The sequence below is a fragment of the Brachypodium distachyon genome, chromosome 3, assembly GCF_000005505.3.
Source record: "Brachypodium distachyon strain Bd21 chromosome 3, Brachypodium_distachyon_v3.0, whole genome shotgun sequence".
NCBI lineage: Eukaryota > Viridiplantae > Streptophyta > Magnoliopsida > Poales > Poaceae > Brachypodium > Brachypodium distachyon.
Window position 1 is genome coordinate 29,863,306 of NC_016133.3, and position 18,952 is coordinate 29,882,257.

General features: G+C 41.7%; 3 protein-coding genes across 5 annotated transcripts; all 3 read left to right on the forward strand.

Annotated features, from left to right (window-relative positions):
- Window positions 1–1,171: 1,171 nt before the first annotated feature.
- LOC112268491 (uncharacterized protein At1g03900) lies at window positions 1,172–5,246 on the forward strand. Its single transcript, XM_003574006.4, has 3 exons — window positions 1,172–2,325; window positions 4,178–4,459; window positions 4,804–5,246. Exons 1-3 carry the CDS (start codon window positions 1,834–1,836, stop codon window positions 4,870–4,872), a joined length of 843 nt encoding a protein of 280 aa, XP_003574054.1. The 5' UTR covers window positions 1,172–1,833; the 3' UTR covers window positions 4,873–5,246.
- A 162-nt stretch (window positions 5,247–5,408) lies between these two features.
- Window positions 5,409–9,517, forward strand: LOC100823481 (serine/threonine-protein kinase tricorner). Its single transcript, XM_024460626.1, has 11 exons — window positions 5,409–6,263; window positions 6,433–6,933; window positions 7,058–7,283; window positions 7,452–7,531; window positions 7,620–7,704; window positions 7,873–8,004; window positions 8,113–8,226; window positions 8,310–8,357; window positions 8,473–8,557; window positions 8,869–8,922; window positions 9,009–9,517. The coding sequence occupies exons 1-11, from the start codon at window positions 6,064–6,066 to the stop codon at window positions 9,179–9,181; spliced, it is 1,698 nt and encodes a 565-aa protein (XP_024316394.1). The 5' UTR covers window positions 5,409–6,063; the 3' UTR covers window positions 9,182–9,517.
- Window positions 9,518–13,755: 4,238 nt separating this feature from the next.
- On the forward strand, window positions 13,756–18,944 carry LOC100823781 (casein kinase 1). 3 transcript variants are annotated; one of them, XM_010236514.3, is made up of 15 exons: window positions 13,756–13,852; window positions 14,115–14,432; window positions 14,595–14,635; window positions 14,816–14,885; window positions 14,978–15,126; window positions 15,690–15,785; window positions 15,952–16,022; window positions 16,565–16,626; window positions 16,824–16,887; window positions 16,981–17,065; window positions 17,132–17,258; window positions 17,380–17,456; window positions 17,564–17,624; window positions 17,858–17,991; window positions 18,221–18,944. In XM_010236514.3, the coding sequence occupies exons 2-15, from the start codon at window positions 14,357–14,359 to the stop codon at window positions 18,536–18,538; spliced, it is 1,431 nt and encodes a 476-aa protein (XP_010234816.1). In that variant the 5' UTR covers window positions 13,756–13,852; window positions 14,115–14,356; the 3' UTR covers window positions 18,539–18,944. The 3 variants fall into 3 exon arrangements, with proteins under 3 accessions (XP_010234816.1, XP_010234817.1, XP_014756301.1); XM_010236515.3 differs by having other exon boundaries at window positions 13,795–13,970; XM_014900815.2 differs by having other exon boundaries at window positions 13,795–13,970; window positions 17,861–17,991.
- The last annotated feature ends 8 nt before the right edge of the window (window positions 18,945–18,952 follow it).

An 18,952-nucleotide genomic window follows, 5' to 3' on the forward strand; every position in this document is an offset into this window, starting at 1 on the left:
AACAAGTTTATAGAAAAATCCACCAACATCTTCAACTTTAAATTATTTTTATTGTCATGATTTTTTCTATAGTTGGTATTGTAGACATTAGCACCTTTTCCCTATAACTTGGCCAACCTTTAAGAAGTTTGACTTAGACAAAATTAGAACATCTTGTATATAGGAACATAGTGAGTAACAAATTAAGATTGGTATAACTTTCTTGTGATGCATATGCCTCAATTTTATCTTGCTACCTAATTTAAAGCTCTTTTTATTAAAAAAATCATGTGCAAAGATTGAACACCAACTCCACAATGGAAATGTCAACGAACGGTGGTGCTTGGTTCATCCGCCCATAACATTTATTTCAAACCTTATTTTAAGGCTTAAAGCAAAACCCTCGAAAGGATGAGACTCAATAGCACACAAATGCCTTTGTTCTCAAGCAAAAGGAAGCCACTATATGTTTTGTTTTGTCACCGCTGGTCTCATCCCTTCCTCAACATCATTCTTATCCCTTATCGCATTGATATTCTCTCGTTGCTACCGTAGAGCATCCTTATTATCTCCTTTCGTGTAGTCAACTCAACTACATCCCCCTGTATGTGTTAACAACTTGCAACAAACACCTCTGCTGCTACTCCTCTTCAGTTTCACCTATAGAATCAACTCTTACAATAAGTCCAGATCCGCTGCTTGTTTAGTGTTGATGCACCAATCGTGCTTGATATATCATCCTTTCAATCATACTCGATTTGTCATTACAATATATGCACTGACCATCACCCTATGCTTTACGGAAAAAAACGCAACATAACTTCGTGTCCCCGACCTCATCGGCGAGGTCTTCCTTCTGGTCATCTTCACTTTACCGTTCCCCATTTCGCTTCGTCTGTGTTGAAGGAGAGCATGGGACTGAGGAATAATATGGAATCAGTTGTGCTGGTGTCAAATCAAACGGCACGTAGATCGCAAAACATCTTATAGTACTCCCTCCGTTCTCCTTTACGAGGCGCTTTATTTCACAGTCCATCTTAACGGGGCGCACTGTTCTGTTTTTGGCTTTCCAATGCCGAAATTACCCCTGTTCTCAGACTCGTGGCTGCACAGAGCATTAATCGCATGTAGTCTTCCTTCTTTGCTGCAAGCGTATGCCTCTGCCCCTCTTCTTTTCTCTTTTCCCCTTCATCTTCTTCCAGACGGGCAGAAAAGCTTGGGTACCGCGTCCAGCTCCTCTTCCTTTCTTCATCTCCTCCTTGTCTTCTTTCGAGTCTATGCAAGGGATGGCGAGCAGGAGCTCCGTTAGCGAGCCTACGTATCTGCTTGTAGGCTAGTCGTTGAGGAATCCAGGTATGTGCTCGCCGGCGAGTCCTAACGATGCTCAGGCGCGTGGCCGCGCGTGCAATAGCCTCAACCGATTGTGCATCAAAGTCAACCGAGTACGGGCGTGAGCCGTGGGAGCAGTTTCGTTCTGTGTTCCAAACTGCCTTGGTATCCGAGAAAAACTGATACGTCCGGTAGAAGAGGACGGAAGGAGTACGTTTTTTTAGAACAAAGGAAATACTGGTAAAACAGGGCAACCCTGGAACAGAGAAACATAGGAAGCGAAGGGGCAAATCGTAATTGTAGCATTCTGATTTCTGCACCTCCTCGCACCTTCCACCCTTCGATCCCACGACTTCTCCTTTCTCCACCTTTCTTCCCATCAAGAACCCCAATCCAAAGCCCAACCCGAAAAAATTCCAATAAATTCTCCTAAGCATCTCATTTTGTGTCAGATCGAACCTGGTCTCGCAGCCATTATCTGTTCGATCATAGCAGTGGAGTAGAGCGTTGAGGAGGGGAGGGGCCATGGCGTCGTCGGTCGAGGAGGAGGAGGCGTTCGAGCACACGCTACTGGTGGTGCGGGAGGTGTCGGTGTTCAAGATCCCGCCGCGCTCCACCAGCGGCGGCTACAAGTGCGGCGAGTGGCTGCAGACGGACAAGATCTGGACGGGCCGCCTCCGCGTGGTGTCGTGCGGCGACCGCTGCGAGATCCGGCTGGAGGACCCGGGCTCCGGGGACCTCTTCGCCGCCTGCTTCGTGCTGCCCGGTCAGAGGGAGAGCGCCGTCGAGACCGTGCTCGACTCGTCACGCTACTTCGTGCTCCGCATCGAGGACGGCAGGGGGAAGCACGCCTTCGTCGGCCTGGGCTTCAACGAGCGCAATGAGGCCTTCGACTTCAACGTCGCGCTGTCGGATCACGAGAAGTATGTCAAGAGGGAGCAAGATAAGGAGGCTGACGGCGAGGAAGCTGACGAAGGCCAGATTGATATCCACCCTGCCGTCAATCGCCGGCTCAAGGTAATAGAAATGCCTGGTGTGCCTCTTTTCTATGCTCGGCTATAGCGTAATTTGATTGGTCAGAAATTATATTGTCGCGGCAAAGGTATTTGTTCCATATCTGTATCTGTTTAGCATTCAGCAAATGAGTTAGAAACGATGTCTTCTTTAGCCTGTTTATTCAATTATGTAAAGTACTCCGTCCGATCCATAATAAGTATCGGAGATGCAGTACAAAGTTAGTACAACTTTGTACTAAATCCCGGGCACTTATTATGGATCGGAGGGAGTATCCATCTATTATTCTGCTGCGAAATACGGATACCTTCTTCATAATGAAAAATGGTCACTAGAAAGGTACATCATGACCAAATTAAGAATCTGTTTACTACACTGTTTGGTGATAAGGAACTTGTAATTATATCAGCAAGTAAGAATGAGTCTGACCGAATTGTTGCGACACAGATACGACCTTATGTAGGGGATATAAGTGCGCCAAGCCACTGAGTTACCCACTTCATTGTTGCTTCATTTCCCATTTAACTGTGAGTCAATTTGTGCATATATCCTAACATTAGTGGTCAAGCAAAAGAACAATGATGTGTTGGTATGTTTACCTGACACAACCCACTTGTATGCTAAATGTCTTGTGGAGCAATATATTAAGAGCACATAATCCACTTGCATCACTAAACTTAGGTCTTGCGAAGGGATATTATTTCAAACCTCGACTAGTTTTATCTTTGCAGTATATCACACTCAGCCAATGAATGTGGTTTTTGCAATGATCAAGAGTGCGTCAACTAGTCTCATGGTCGCTACTTGGGTGCAACTCGACACCTCGACTTGACTTGTGGGCTAGTCGATCGACCGCTCGACTAGCTGCCGACTAATCTTGAAATAGTCAAGGTTTTTAAGTCGGACAACTAGTGAAAAGGCCCACTTATCAGGTTTCACTGGGAGGATAAGGCTCTGTCCGTGCTCTCCATGTGGAACCCAAGCTCTTTGCACGCCCTCTCCAGCCTCCACGCTGGGTGTTGCTGCTTTTGCTCCTCAGCTGGTTCTACCCCTCACCCGGTTCTGCTCCTCCGCCTGCTCTGCCCCTCCCCGGCTCTGCTCCTCTGCCAGCTGCAGCAAGCCAGCTACCCTTTTCCTCTGCCAGCTGCGGCAAGCCAACAACTCTGTTCTCCAGTATATTTTAGTATACTGGTATTAGTAGTTGAGTACTATGGTATTTTTAGTAGCTACTGCTTGACTTACAAGTCGACTAGTCAAGCACTCGTCGTGACTAGTCTATGAGTTGGTACCCGGGGGATTTGGCTCGACTAGTCTACTCTAAATCCTTGGGGTTTTGACATACCAGATTTCAAGATGAGAAAAAAATTCCAAGGAAATCACCCAAATTTCAGTAAGGCAGTTTGCTTGAGCGTACAGTCCTATACGCTAGAATTATTTTGCGGCTGCCTCCTAGCTGGTGCAGCAAAGCAGCCAAGAAATGGTCATGTGGCATATTAGAAGATGACGGACAATGGTATCTAGGTTCTACTGGATTAAAGTCTATGCAGGAATTTGTGCGTGCCATGTCCATTCTCACCTTCTTTTTTTTATGATTGTATGTAATATTTGCTCCTCTAGAAGTCCTACATTTATGAACTTTTGATGAACTTGATATTTGTGATATGACGCAATACTTTTTTGGTCTATTATACTATAAATGCAAAGAATTGAAGCTCAAAGCTTTCTAATACCTTGTCTCTGTTACGGATTAAGACACCAATAATACTTCTGTTTTGCTTAATAATGCTTGCCCCCTGTGGTTGTTTATCTGTTCTTGTGCATGACCTTTTGATGACGGTGTCCCTGCTGTTTTCAGGAAGGCGAAACAATAAGGATAAATGTAAAAAACAAGCCATCTACTGGAAGTGGCATGCTTTCATCTGCTGGTTTATCTGGTGGGCCCACTGAAAAACCTAAGGCAAGCATGCTCCTTGCACCACCACCAGGTGCAACTGGGAAGCTTCGATCTCCTCTTCCACCTCCACCTAACGACTCAGCATCTGCAAGATTGAATTCTGGACATAATGCTGGAACCAGGGCCCCGAAAGAACCTACCAAGAAAAACAGCGACCCTTTTTCAGATATTTCTGCTATAGAGGTGAGGTTTTTATCTTATGCTTGCCCTGCAATCTCTACAGTTTTGTAATATACTCCCTCCGATCCATAATAAGTGTCTCAGATTTCATACAACTTTGTACTAAGTTAGTATAAAATCTGAGACACTTATTATGGATCGGAAGGAATAGATAGCAAGTAATGTGTTTCCAGCTTTCCTTTTTGTTGTTTATATTGTTTAAATGGAGAAGTACTGAGATCACGTGCAGTTTCCATGTGGAATGTGCACATTCTAGTCAAATTTGAGGGGTCTTTTCTCTAGTACTTGACGACCAACCAACACATCCCTTCCACTTCTTATACTTCCGTTATATTTGTGGTATGCAGCGAAGCCTACCTTCATCGACTGAATTGGGACAAACAAAAGGCACAGGTGCTGGATGGGCAGCATTTTGACAACGGTTCTGCCATCTGCTGTTGATAATCTGTGCTCTGGAAAAAGTATGAAGACAACTGCGTCGCTGAAAAAGTACACACTGCTTCTACTTACTGGGAGTCTCTATCCTTTGAAATCACATGGTGAAAAATGACTGGTCTGCATCCACTTGGCACTCAGAAAATAAATATTCAGAAAGGTGCTGTTATCCATCAAACCACATGGATTCAGGGGGCTCTGAAAGTCTGAATAGAAGTGTGGCTTTCTTTGTTTGTCATATTTGTGTTGTCAAATTTCACATACTGATACCAGAATCATACTGACCCCAATGTGTGTTTGTGGGCCAAAAGGTTCCAGAGTACTGTTTATGCGGAAAGCTCGTTTTATTCAATCATTTGCCAAGTTTCACTTTTAGAACCTGAGCCTGTTTTTGCTTGTCACCGTCATTTGCTTTCATAGTAAATACTCCATACAAACATTCAGAACAGCAACTATAACAAAGTCCGAGCTGCAGGTAAATCCCTTGACTGTTCTGTGAAGCTTGACTGAAATGTTTTTCCATGTACACCAGCTTTTTATTGAATTTTGCAGCCAGTATAAAATTTAATTCCAAAACGAGTTTTTTAAATGAATTTCGCAGACAAAACGACAACAGAAACAAGAATGACTGCATATTTATGATCATTTTGCGGCCACACATGGGCTCCAGTACATTCTGGACTGCCATTTTCAAACAGAGAAACTGGACAACAAACTACAAAAGCTAATAGTAGGACGTGGTTCGCAAAAGCAACGGCTCAGATCCAGATGTTATAGCAGAGCTTCGACAGTTATAGTCTTTCGGATTTTCCAAAGGATTGTTTGTACAAAAGAAAATTATGCTTTGCCACTCAACCAAAGCCACTCATTTGAGTGTGTATTTTTAGCATCCCAGTTCCTAGCATCCCGCGTGCTAAAAATGCCAACGACTACATTTCGCCAAAATCCCCCGATGTTTTGTGGAGCCATGCAAACAAAACTGTGATCTCAAACTTCCTGTCACAGTTTATCTGATCCACACCCACCTGAAAACAAGATTTGCTTGAGACTGAGACAAGTATTTTTTTTTTCTGGTGCATTTTGTGGAAATTAAGGAACATCGATCTGATTGGTTTCCTGTCTGCTGCTGTGTTAATTGTTTGTGAATCGATCGATCGGTTAATTTGGTGGCGATGGATTCGGCTCGGAGCTGGTTCAACAAGCTCCAGACGCGTGAGAAGTCGATGGGCAAGAAGAAGGAGCTGCCCCCCAACGGCAAGGAAGGCGATGACGCGCCGTCCAGCGCCACCAAGCAGCGCGTCGCCGCCGCCAAGCAGTACATCGAGAAGCACTACAAGGAGCAGATGAAGAACCTGCAGGACAGGAAAGAGAGGTAATTATTGGCCACTTAGGATCATCATCATTCTTTTCTTTTTTGTTGCGTGTCGTAAGAAAAATCTTGTGATCATTGGCCACTTACGAGATCAGGAGAAGAATGATCTGATCCGGCGAGATTTCTCTAAAAAAAATTGGTCTTGACGATATATCCGTAAAACGTACAGACGGTACAGCTTCGAGAGGAAGCTGGCAGACGCGAACGTATCGGAGGAGGAGCAGCACAACATCCTGAAGCAGTTCGAGAAGAAGGAGACGGAGTACATGCGGCTGCAGCGGCACAAGATGAGCGTGGAGGACTTCGACCTGCTCACCATGATCGGCAAAGGGGCCTTCGGCGAGGTCAGGGTGTGCAGGGAGAAGGCCACGGGGAACGTGTACGCCATGAAGAAGCTCAAGAAGTCGGAGATGCTCCGGCGGGGGCAGGTGGAGCACGTCAGGGCCGAGAGGAACCTCCTGGCCGAGGTGGACCACCACTGCATCGTCACGCTCTACTGCTCCTTCCAGGACAGCGAGTTCCTCTACCTCATCATGGAGTACCTCCCCGGGGGCGACATGATGACGCTGCTCATGAGGAAGGACACGCTCACCGAGGACGAGGCCCGGTTCTACGTCGGCGAGACCGTGCTCGCCATCGAGGCCATCCACAAGCACAACTACATCCACAGGTAAATACACAAAATGTGGCATCAATCTTCCAGTGTGACAGGATATGAAACTAGCTAGGTTCAGAGAATATGTCCTCTCTGAATTTCAGTGGCGGTGTTTCATGCTTGGTGTTTGGTCTTTCAGGGATATCAAGCCTGATAATCTGCTCCTAGATAGATACGGTCACTTGAGACTGTCGGATTTCGGGCTATGCAAACCGCTAGACTATTCGGCATTCCCTGACCTGAACGAGAAGGATGTCACGCCTAACAGAACGTCGTCGGCGCATGGTGATGGGAGACAGCAATCTGTGCCAAACCGCACGCAGCAAGAACAGTTGGAGCACTGGCAGAAGAACAGAAGGACTTTGGTCAGTAAATGCAGTACATCATCATGTTGCAGTTATCATTGCTCTTTAGTTAGTAGCGCTAGTACTCTATAATTTGACTGTAAGAGCATCAGCGTAATTATTTGTCCGTCAGCGCCTTCTTCGATGATCTTTTTTCGATGTTTCTGAAAAGATGCTACATGATTGTAGGCTTACTCCACTGTTGGTACACCAGACTACATTGCTCCGGAAGTTCTTCTCAAGAAAGGTTATGGAATGGAGTGCGATTGGTAAGTTTAATTTGGGGCACATCTGATGCCACCGCACATCTTGAGTTTTCACTCAGAAGGACAAATTTAACTTTCACACTGTTTTTAGGTGGTCACTCGGAGCCATCATGTATGAAATGCTAGTGGGGTATCCCCCATTCTATTCAGATGAACCTATGACAACTTGCAGAAAGGTAATGTCTTTCAGGATTTCAGCTATGTGCATTCTGCTTCTTTGGTCCTCCTGTTGCCTAGAGCATGCCCATCTTCAGTATGTCAGTGAGTTCGAGGTTCTTTTTCTTTCTCTACTTTATGAATCTTACGTCCTTTTGTTTCAATTGTGATTACGTGTGTTGCAACAGATAGTGAACTGGAGAACACATCTAAAATTTCCTGAAGAAGCAAGGCTAACGACGGATGCAAAAGATCTTATAAGTAAACTCTTGTGCAACGTTGATCAACGCCTCGGTACAAAAGGTGCAGAGGAAATCAAGGTTGTTATGTGTCAGTTAAGAATATTTGATCCCTTCTTCAAGAGGAAAAGAAAAGAAATATGATACTACTTAATATTTGTTCATAGAACTTTGCATGTTTAATATTAGGAGCACTCTTGGTTTAGTGGAATAGATTGGGTGAAGTTATACGAAACCGAAGCTGCATACTTACCTCAAGTAACGGATGAGTTGGACACTCAGAATTTTGAGAAATTTGAAGAGGTAGGAAAGCTTTTTTTCCTCTAAAGAAATGTCTCAGTCATCAGAAGTCAGTGCAAATATTAAATCTATGTTGTATTTTGCAGTCTTCAGATCATTGTCAGGCTTCATCGAAGACGGGCCCTTGGAGGAAGGTAATTGTGCCTTTATGTACAAACTCTTTGGTAGCTTTACCAATCTGAAAAATATGCAACAATTTCCACCGCCTTGTAATAAATATCCCCATCTATCCTGCCATGTGTCTCGCAGATGCTTTCTTCAAAGGACTTGAATTTTGTGGGCTACACTTACAAGAACTTTGAACTCGTGAATGATGATGAAGTTCTCGAAATGGGTACTGTATTTTCCACTTTCTTCATGAATAACTATGTTTGTCTCTTCCATTGCTGGCGCTTGTTCGGTTTTGTTGTTTTCCATACTAGGAATGTTCCATATATACTGCACTGGACCACTGGTCATTATTGAACTGCATGCACCAATTGGTTCACAGAGTAGACTCCTTTTATTAAAAATCTGCTAGCAACCATATGGTCCATACTAGTATAAGAAATACCATGTTACTACAGTACATTGTTGTTATTTTCACTCATGATGCATGTTGTTCTTTCTTACCCAACACTGTCTTGTGTAATCTACCGCACACAGCTGGGCTTAAGAAGAAAGAGAAGGCAAAGAGACCAAGCGTCAAATCTCTATTTGGTAAAAACTCTTCTCTTACCCAATTTGGATATGTTAGTACAAGTTCCTGTAGTGATTCATCAATCATCTCCCTCGTGTACGTTTAGATTCGCCGGAAGGGGAGGAGCAGCAAGCGGCGGGCGGCGAAGACGACGATGGCGGCAGCGCCGACGGGAGCGCCCGGTGCCGGAAATCGACGGCCGAGCCGGAGCTGACGAGGAGCCTCAGCTTGCCGTCTTCCTCCGATGAGAAACCTGGGCTCACCTTGCCGTCGGATTGAATCAGAAACCTCTGCTTCTTTTCTCTTCTCTTCTGAACCTGGCTAACACTACGTAATCACTTAACAAACGGCGGAGTTCCCCTGTATCGATCTTTGTCGTCGCATGCATATATGCTAGCTTCACGCGGATATGGTCGTCGATCTAGCTAGCTTTGTACTCCACTAGAGTTGTTTGTACCCTTGACCCTGGTTGATTAATTTAAGATAGTGATACTGTATTTAGAAAAGGACTGACACTTCCAATGCTCCACAAGATACTACTACTGTATTTTAAGCATTGCAACCTTGGCGATACCATCGGGAGTTGCTAGTTTACGGTCATCCGTCTCGGGGTTACCTTTTCTTATCTCGAGTGCATGTGAAAGCGGCCTGTCATGTCCGCCATGTAAAAGTGAAAGCAACGTCCCGTCGAGCATTTAAAACTTTCAGACAAACATTCATTTTTAACAAACTTGCAAGAATTCAGGATAAACTTTCACCTTTTTTGTTCTAAACGGAGATTCAAGAATTTCTGACAAACTATTGGTACATTTGGGACGAGCTTTCAAAAAATTGGGACAAGTTATCAATTGTTTTGAACAGACTTCGAAAAAAATTACTTCTGACAAACTTCCAATTTGCCCTAAAAAAACTTCCAATTTTTTTAATGCACTTTGAAAACTTCGGGGCATACTTTCAACATTTCTTTCAAAAACTGTAGAGCCAACTTTCAATTTCTCCAGGACTTGCAAATTAACGAGACAGACAGATCAACTAAATGAAAGAAACAAGCGGCAAATTAGATGAGAAAAGAAGCAGTAAAATAGTTAGGGACAGAGAAAGAACACGCACAAGGTACACTCTGAAAGAAAAACACTAATTTTTTTTGGTAATTTTCAGATGTAAGCAGGTTGCAACTACACTAGGGGCACAAAACTGACGAAAGTCTGAAACTAAATCTACAAGACACAAGATAAAGTTCAGAGGCAATGCTATAAAACTCACAAGCTATAGTACTGAATTTACTACAGATCGGTAACCTTAACATGTATTGTTGAAAGGGTTTCGTTCTCAGTTCACAGGCACACAGCAAGGGCAGCAAGGAAACTACAAAAGGAAGAGTAATCAGAGTTTTTCACCAAAAGCTTAGATGGAGCTTGATTTGGTCGTCGAGGTTGCAGCAAAGGAAGTAGATCAGGGAGAGCAGTTAATTGTAACAAGAATTGGAACAATGCGCTCCCCTTGTAAGTGCTGCTTGAACTAGGCTAAGTTTGCTCCAGAGAAATGCAACATGATGTAGGTAGATGGATATTCATTGAAGTGAAAATAATTCAACATTTCCAACTTCCATAGCTGCAAGTACGTGACAAAGCATTGGTGCATACTGAGAAAAATAGATTTGCATACTGATTCTTCTATCAGTAATCGAGCCTTTGGGGACGCAAGATCATCAAGCTGTTATGGGTCATTGTTTTAGTTTTTTTACTATTCTATTACTGCCCCTTCTTTCATCAAATTTGGTTTCCCCAGCCCTCTACTGCTTCTCCATTGGTGCATGAACAATTTAGAAGCCTACCATCTCATCAAGTATTTTAATTCCTTTTCTTTGTTCATTTCTTTTTCGATATAGGTACAAATTATGTATAAAACCTGTAAAGAAAGTTAGAAAACCTTACAATGTACATTTTATTACCTCCAAGTTTCGGCGTCTTTGAGGTAACTCAGATTAGGTTCAGATTAAGTGAGGTACAGGCGAAAGCTTAGCCATGGGTAGTTCAGTTAACTAAGGCAGATTCTGAATCAGTGACGACTGCTACTAAACACTGTTAATGTTTTCTTTCATTACGCTGCCGTGAACTGCATATTTAAGAGTAACTGCACATTGATTAATTTGACTGAAACTTTGGGTGACATACTCTTTCAAAAATGCTGAAGCCTTTTGCATTTTTTAACATCAGTAAGAAGTTGTATGCCATATATATGCTGGACTAGATGCTGTGAATATTTCAGCACTCATGATCAGATTAGGGTGCCATATATATTTTATGTGCTAAGCTCCTATAAACAACAAGTATTGGCTGGTAATTAACTATGGCTTAGTTTTACCGCAGGGAAAAGTATTGGTTTCTTTTCTGGTCTAGCATGAGTCATGCTAGCTGCTATGATGTTTTTCAGTACTAATCAGATTAGTGCACCACACATATTTCTCTGCAAGTTCCTATAAGTTGAAGTCTCGCGAGTATATATTGACTTGTATATTAATTATGTCATGCAGAATTAGGCGATGACAACATGACAAACGGTGCTTCACATCATGGCACACATTTGTCATTTGGTTCTTCACAAGTTCTAATTTGTATTACCTTCGCAGCTTGGCTTCAATGTTTTAGGAGACTACTTTCCAGATGTTTGCTCCATGGAATTAGTTGTAGTCAATTTCTATCAAATATGTCTTTATTCAACCATGTCCATCATCTCTCCCTTGCGCAAGCAGACTGGTTATACGCGTTCTCTTTGTCACACCCAAAAGGACCCGATTTTAGTGATTATGTGGAGGTATCTATGCTGCTAATTTGCTACATGCCTCCAGGTGTAAACAGTGATATCGGTTGTTTCGTTTTTGTCTTCTCATGATGCAGGAAACTGCTATAACTATTATTTTGAAATTTGGATATTTTCTGACATATTCATTTGATTAGGGGTAGATTGCGTAGTTCAGTGTGTAAATTGGTAAGGTTTAATCACCATTAAAGATATCAATTCCAAGCATATCAAAGAATATAATAATCAGATCAGAGATCGTTATTTTCTCTGCACATTTTTAAAATAGAGTAAATCCTTCTCCTGAATTTCTGTCAAATACTCGTGACTTTTACTCTGACAACTGCTACACTTAAATTTTGCTGCAGTATAACGTTTGTTACATGCATGATAAAAACTCATAAACTGGAAGACATGCTCCGTTTATGCCATACAATTTTTCTCTTTATCCACTGTATCACCAAATAACTAATTAATCCGTTACTCCATTTGCTTATATTGCCGGTTCTTGACGGATGCCGACTTCTTCAAGCTGTCCAGGTTAAGGAAATGGATTGGATTCACCAGTAGGATAGTGCAATTCCTTTGCACAATTAAGTGTTGCTTTCACTAAATGATTGGTCGTTTGTCGAATGTATGGTAAATGTGGGATTTAATTACTCCGTATTTGGTTTTTTGGTTTCTACTAAAGGTCTACATGAGGTTCACAAATTGAATCACTGAAGTTAAAATAAAGATAAATGTGTGTTATTTCTAAGCATTATGGTTCAATTTATATATTCTCGGTTCAGTTAAAGCAGTGCAAGATTTTTTTCTGTTGTTGCAGTACCCATGTATGTTGAGACTCGTAACTATCGGGTGACATCTGCTCTGCCGTGGGTCAAGTCGATTTTTATAAGGATTCATTTTTATGACTCCGTGTGTTGCGTTTATACACTTGCTATATCTATAAGCATATAAAGTCAAATTTTGAATTATCATAATTCATTTTGATTTTTTTTCTTATGTGAAAGCGAAAGAATTAAGAGGCCGTGACAACGCACGGACACTGTACTATATATAGAATATATGACAATTATAATTATTTACAAATAGTTCTTCGGCGGGGTGAGCAGACGATCAACAACTCAAATATTTATAAGAGTAAAACTATAGTTATATTTTGCTTCCAAAGATATCTTCATATTTACCGACCTAAAAATATTAAGTAAATATTTGACTAATAAACAATGTCCTTCTTCGTACTTCGAGAGATATGCTATTTTATGAGAAATAACTACACAATCTGAAACATAGCATGTGAGTCTCTCAAAATCAGAACTCATAAAACAATAATACACCACGTGGGCATGGTTATCATATCTACTGTCATTAAGTAATATAATTTCCCTATCAACTTTCATTAAGCAAGAAATATGAGTAAAGGTACGACAATTAAGACATCAATGAGCAATCATACATGGACATCAACAGTAAATAGCCAAAATAACTAAGAGTGAAGAAGTTGCGTCTCTCGGAGAACCAGTCTTTGCAGGCTATATCGTCATCGATTGCGCATAGTCACGTTGGGACACTACACACACCACCTCACACGGGCGTGGCCTCGAAGACTGGCCGCCGATGTAGGCGACAATTGACTCGTCATCACTGCCTCCTACGTCTTTCTCAGACACCGTCCAAATGCATAACTTGACAAGTCATCGCCATCGTTGCCTCTAATGATCCGGAGTTAAATTAGTTGAACTTTTGTAGATTTATTTTATACAGAGACGCAAATAGAAATTCTAAAAGACCAAACAAATGTACATCTAACAACAATTTAATAATTTGTCTTAACTTGATGCAACGGTTACGGTATCTAACACAACTTTGTCATTTTTTCATCATGTATTCTCAAACATTATGAGTACTTGTGTTATTCTCATTTACTCCTTGGGTAGTTGGCCCAGTTATACGGTGCCTTAAATGGATCTGAAAAAAAATTTCACCAGGTCGTGTCCGGACCAGACCCGTTTAACCTTAGACCGTGCCCGGCCTACCGATGGCCACCTGTAGCTATGCCCCTCTCCTCCTCTCAATAAAGAGAAAAGCTATACCCCCTCTCCTTCTCTCTAGCTCGTCTTCCTCCTCGCTGGAGCGCCTCCACCACAGGTCCCTTCGATTCTCTCGCTCCCGACCGTTTCTCCTCCCATCACCAAACGAACGGATTCCGCCCTTTAGATCCCCGTTTCATAATCTTCCCCAATTCGTAACTGAGGCAAAAATCAAGGTAGGGCGGCCGCCCTACCTTGCCCTACTGGGTCCTCCGCCCGTGCATTACACCGTCGATACGAAACAGTGCTGTTTTTTCAGGCATCGGTAGTGCTGCAGGCAGCTAATTTTGGATTTCTTTGTGATTTTATGCGGATTTCAGGGAGTGATTTGGTGTTTCTTGGCCTTTCTGTTTGATCATGCTGGATGATTATTCGTGGCAAAGGGGAATGTTGCTTCTTTGGGGAGGCATTGTGGCAATAGGCAGCTAACTTGATAAATCAAACAATTCAGGGCTACGTTGTTGTGGCGTAGTTACATCTGACGAAGAGGTTACTTTTCCTTTGATTCGGTGTTATCAGCAATCCATATACGGGAGAAACAACAACCAAGAATAAAGTGATCATGGAGCACGTGATTGGAGGGAAGTTTAAGCTTGGGAGAAAGATTGGGAGTGGGTCATTTGGGGAGCTATACCTTGGTATGTTCTACATATCTTATGCACAATATGTTTCACTTTCCTCGAACACACCCAAATGTGTGTCATTTGTATTAGAAGAAAGATTATGCGCAAAATGGTTATCATTTCGTTGACAAAGTATCCCATTTAATGCTTTTTCTGTGTGCATTTTCCTTGATTCAGGTATTAATATACAGAACGGAGAGGAAGTGGGAATTAAGTTGGTAAGTGCTGATGAACTTGCTTGTAATTTTAATTTTGATGAGTTGTATGCATATATATTGGCTGCATTTCATTATGATATTCCTCTAGAGATTCAAGTTAAACTTTTTTAATCTTAATATAGTTTACAATCGAATATTCGGCTCAAGATCTCACGTTTCACTCGGTCTGATTTGTGTTAGGAACCTGTGAAATCAAAACATCCGCAGCTGCACTATGAATCAAAAGTTTATATGTTGATGCAGGGTGGAAGTAAGTGGGCTGTATCTATATATTTGATTTACAATGATGTGCGTGGTCACACCAGTTAGTCCCTTATTGGATTACTTTGTTTTTCATTATAGATGGCATCCCACATCTTAAGTGGTATGGCGTCGAGGGGGAGTACAATGTTATGGTGATCGACCTTCTTGGCCCAAGCTTGGAAGACTTGTTTAACTCTTGCAACAGGAAATTTACTATGAAAACAGTCCTTATGCTTGCTGATCAACTAGTAAGTTTTTTTTTTCTAGAACATGTCAACTACTTCGTAGTAAGTTTGTTACTCTGAATTGGTTGGCCAGTGGTGCCCGCCTGGAGTTATAACTCAAGTTCATTTGCTTGACTTTGATCTCAGCCATTTCGTCCAATATGTTTGAAAGTTTTGCAAAGATTTTGGAATAAAAAAATCTTACTTGGTGGAGTTAATTCTGAAGTGTTAGAACATAATTCATGAATTGATGATGGAAATCATGTGAAATCCACAAACTCCACTGGAGATTAACTTTGCAGGATTTCTCTGTCAACCTCTCTGACCACATATTAACTTAACATGAAAGCAAGAAATTATTGAATAATCTTCTGTGGAAAATAATCATGATAAAAAGAAAACATTGGTTAGCCGAACGGCAAAATAGGCAAAAGCTTGTTGCAAAACAGGATTATCATAATCGACAGACCATAGTAACGCTTAATGCAACCTTAAGTTTTCTTTTTATTGAGGAATATGAGCTTAATGTAAGTTTTTGTGAGTTTTCATTTGGTGTAATCCTGCTTTGGTTATCCTTTGTTTTTTAGATAACCCGAGTGGAATACATGCATTCCAAGGGATTTCTTCACCGTGACATCAAGCCAGACAACTTCCTTATGGGCTTAGGACGGAAAGCTAATCAGGTTTGCCTTGTAAAAATAGGTCATTAATTTCACATTACGTAACTTAGTTCATGCATAAACCTAATAGGAGTAATGAGTAATTTAATACGGTAATCTTGGACAATTACTCAGATTATTTATTCATAAATGAACAGCACATAAGGAGATATGCTCATTTTTTCTGTAGGTATATATAATTGACTATGGGCTTGCTAAGAAATACAAGGATCTCCAGACTCATAAACACATCCCCTACAGGTGAACTTAATGATTTATGACCTTTTTAAATAAAAAAATTATATTAATTTCTTTACATAGAAGTTATATTTGATTTTGATTTTGTTGCATCAAGTATTTGTGCTGTTAAGTTTCAAATACATCGCCAGAACATTGTGGAAATTTTCCTATCAGTATATTTTCTTTAGGGAATACTTCCCAGTGGTATTACCATCTTAACGATCCGAGAGAGGTCTCAGGTCTGTGTGGGTCCTAGACACGACCCTATAGTATCGGATTCTGATATATATATAGGCTTATAAACCAATATTTCACTTCTTATTATGTATTTTTTAAATGTGGACTTTATGTTAAAATGATAAAATTACTTTGACCACTAAAGCTTAGTATCTCACACATTTTCTAATGTTATGTACATTACATCTGAATATTGTAAGGCCTTTTTATCGAGCAGTGTACAGATTAGTCTCAAATTGGAATATGATATCTAAGATATGTCTTCTTGTGCCACTGGATTTAAATTGTATTTTCAATATATTACATTTAATTGTTTCTCTGTACAGGGAAAATAAAAATCTGACGGGAACTGCACGCTATGCTAGTGTGAATACTCACCTTGGAATAGGTGAGCACAATAAGCAAATTCAACCTTGTTACCCTTCCTCCCAAATTATCCTAGAATCAAGCACTGCACTCTTCTAAGCTTAGCCATGCAACGGATATCATCTGATACAGTTAGCAGCTATTTAGTCTATAAATTAAAGAAAGAAAGAAGTACATCGCATACTCACATCATCTAACATATGCATGTACTTCTTGCAGAACAAAGCAGGAGAGATGATCTGGAGTCTGTTGGCTATCTCCTACTGTATTTTTTGAGAGGAAGGTTAGACCTGATGATTATGTACTTTACTGTCTTGCTTATTTTATGTTCAATAGTGCAAGCACTCACTTTCCATGATTTCTTGTTTGTTCTCAGTCTCCCGTGGCAGGGTCTTAAAGCTGGCACTAAGAAACAAAAGTATGACAGAATCAGTGAAAAGAAAATGCTTACCGCAGCAGAGGTACTGATGTTGCGACCATGAAGTTCCTCACTATTACATGTATTTCACTGAAGTAATTTTGATCAGGTTCTGTGCAAATCTTATCCGTCGGAGTTCATCTCATATTTCCACTATTGCCGCTCCCTGCGATTTGAAGACAGACCGGATTACTCTTATTTGAAGAAACTCTTTCGGGATGTATTTATTCGTGAAGGTACACGCTTTTCTTTCTTCTTTGGGGTTTGTTTACTAAAGTTGTCTTCTGTTTTGTCCATTGGAAATTTTCTATAACCTGATGTTGAGAAAAGTGGTCTAATTATTGGCCACTTCTGTAGGATATCAATTTGACTATGTATTTGACTGGACTGCACTCAAGTATCCTCATATGAGCTCCAATAACAAGCTTGTTCGGGTATGTATTACCTTGCCTTATCGACATATATTCTTTGCTCTACTTTCTTTTTGAACTACTAACATCTTCTTGATCACTCTAAAAATTATTATCTTCTCAATATCCAGCAACCGAGTGGAAGAATGGCTGGAGTTGGGCCATCTGTGGAAAGGACAGACAGATCTTCAGGTTTGCCTTCTTGTAGTTGGTCGCATCCACCTATTCATTTCATACTCATCCGCTTGTAAAGATAGTACTCAAGATCATCTTCGATTTTTTTCAATGTAGATTATCTTGCTATTATGTTCAGAATTTGTATGATCTCTCATGAACCTTTTGATTCATTTGACTCTCCCCGGTCACGTTTTCTTTCGTTTTTCCTACGGATCAATATCCAGATTGATTCATTTCTGTTCTGCCAGTAGGACAAGATATCCGGGACAGATTTACTGGTGCTGTTGAGGCTTTCGCGAGAAGAAACTCAGGTAATGGTCGCCATGGAGACCATTCAAGGCACAAGAGCCTCGCAGAGTCCTTCATGTCGTCTAGAGAAGCTGTAAGTTTTGCCCTCCATTATGAATCTATGATATTAGATACTCCCTCCGATCCGTAATAAGTGTCTTTGGTTGTACTAAATCAAAGACACTTATTATGGACCTAAGGGAGTGGTAAACATCAAAGTATGAGAACTCTTGGGTTGGGACCAGACTTGAGGGGGTGGAGGTGAAAGCAACTTCTAATAAAATTCTGCAGTTCGGAAGCTTACTTTGTCTTCTCTACGCCAGGTTGCTGATTCGGAGAAAACGCACATCTTGTCCCGGACAGGGAGCTCGTCGAAGATGACCATCACCCCGTCCAGCCGGCCGACTTCTTCGGGGGACTTGACCAGCCGGTTGGTCTCGGGCAGTGGCAGCAGCAACCACCCGTCGTCGTCCACCGTCCAGAGGCTCCACCACTCCGGCGGAGGCAGCACCGCTGAGAACGGCTCGTCGTCGCCCACCGCCCGGAACGCGCAAGGGGGGAGAGCCGGTGGCCGGCGGGACAGCCACGCGGCGCTCCGGAGCTTCGAGCGCCTCGCCATCAGCGCCGAGAGGAGGAAGTGATCGCGCTGCCGGTCGATTTAATGATATCATGCCAAAGCCTTCGCGCGCCTAACAGATTGCATCTGTTATATGATCGTGTATTCCTTCCTACTCAGTATGTACTAATTCTTTGCCGCGGCGAATTTGCCTTTGGTTCAGTTGGCTTTTGCACTTCTTGTGGGCAGAGGCCTCCCAAGTGCGGAACGCCTGCTCCTACTGACAGCATCTCAGGTCAATGAGAGCGTCGCGGTTAAAGGTACTTACTGGGTTTTGACTAGTTAGGAAAACATCTCCATTAGTACATAATGTAATTCATGTAACACAAAATTGATCTCATTAGATGTATATTCAGAAATACCTATACTTATAATTTCTTATTATTATTGTGTATCGTTACATTTTAGTAATTGTTGGCCAACGCTCTATATATCCATA

Bases quoted from the DNA above. Each gene is read 5' to 3' on its own strand.
- LOC112268491 (XM_003574006.4), top strand. From the start codon at position 1,834: ATGGCGTCGTCGGTCGAGGAGGAGGAGGCGTTCGAGCACACGCTACTG. The intron at 2,326-4,177 runs GTAATAGAAATG...TGCTGTTTTCAG, and splicing joins CCGTCAATCGCCGGCTCAAG to GAAGGCGAAACAATAAGGAT. The intron at 4,460-4,803 runs GTGAGGTTTTTA...TGTGGTATGCAG, and splicing joins CAGATATTTCTGCTATAGAG to CGAAGCCTACCTTCATCGAC.
- LOC100823481 (XM_024460626.1), top strand. From the start codon at position 6,064: ATGGATTCGGCTCGGAGCTGGTTCAACAAGCTCCAGACGCGTGAGAAG. The intron at 6,264-6,432 runs GTAATTATTGGC...TAAAACGTACAG, and splicing joins CTGCAGGACAGGAAAGAGAG to ACGGTACAGCTTCGAGAGGA. The intron at 8,923-9,008 runs GTAAAAACTCTT...GTGTACGTTTAG, and splicing joins AAGCGTCAAATCTCTATTTG to ATTCGCCGGAAGGGGAGGAG.
- LOC100823781 (XM_010236514.3), top strand. From the start codon at position 14,357: ATGGAGCACGTGATTGGAGGGAAGTTTAAGCTTGGGAGAAAGATTGGG. The intron at 15,786-15,951 runs GTTTGCCTTGTA...TTTTTTCTGTAG, and splicing joins TAGGACGGAAAGCTAATCAG to GTATATATAATTGACTATGG. The intron at 16,023-16,564 runs GTGAACTTAATG...TTCTCTGTACAG, and splicing joins CATAAACACATCCCCTACAG to GGAAAATAAAAATCTGACGG.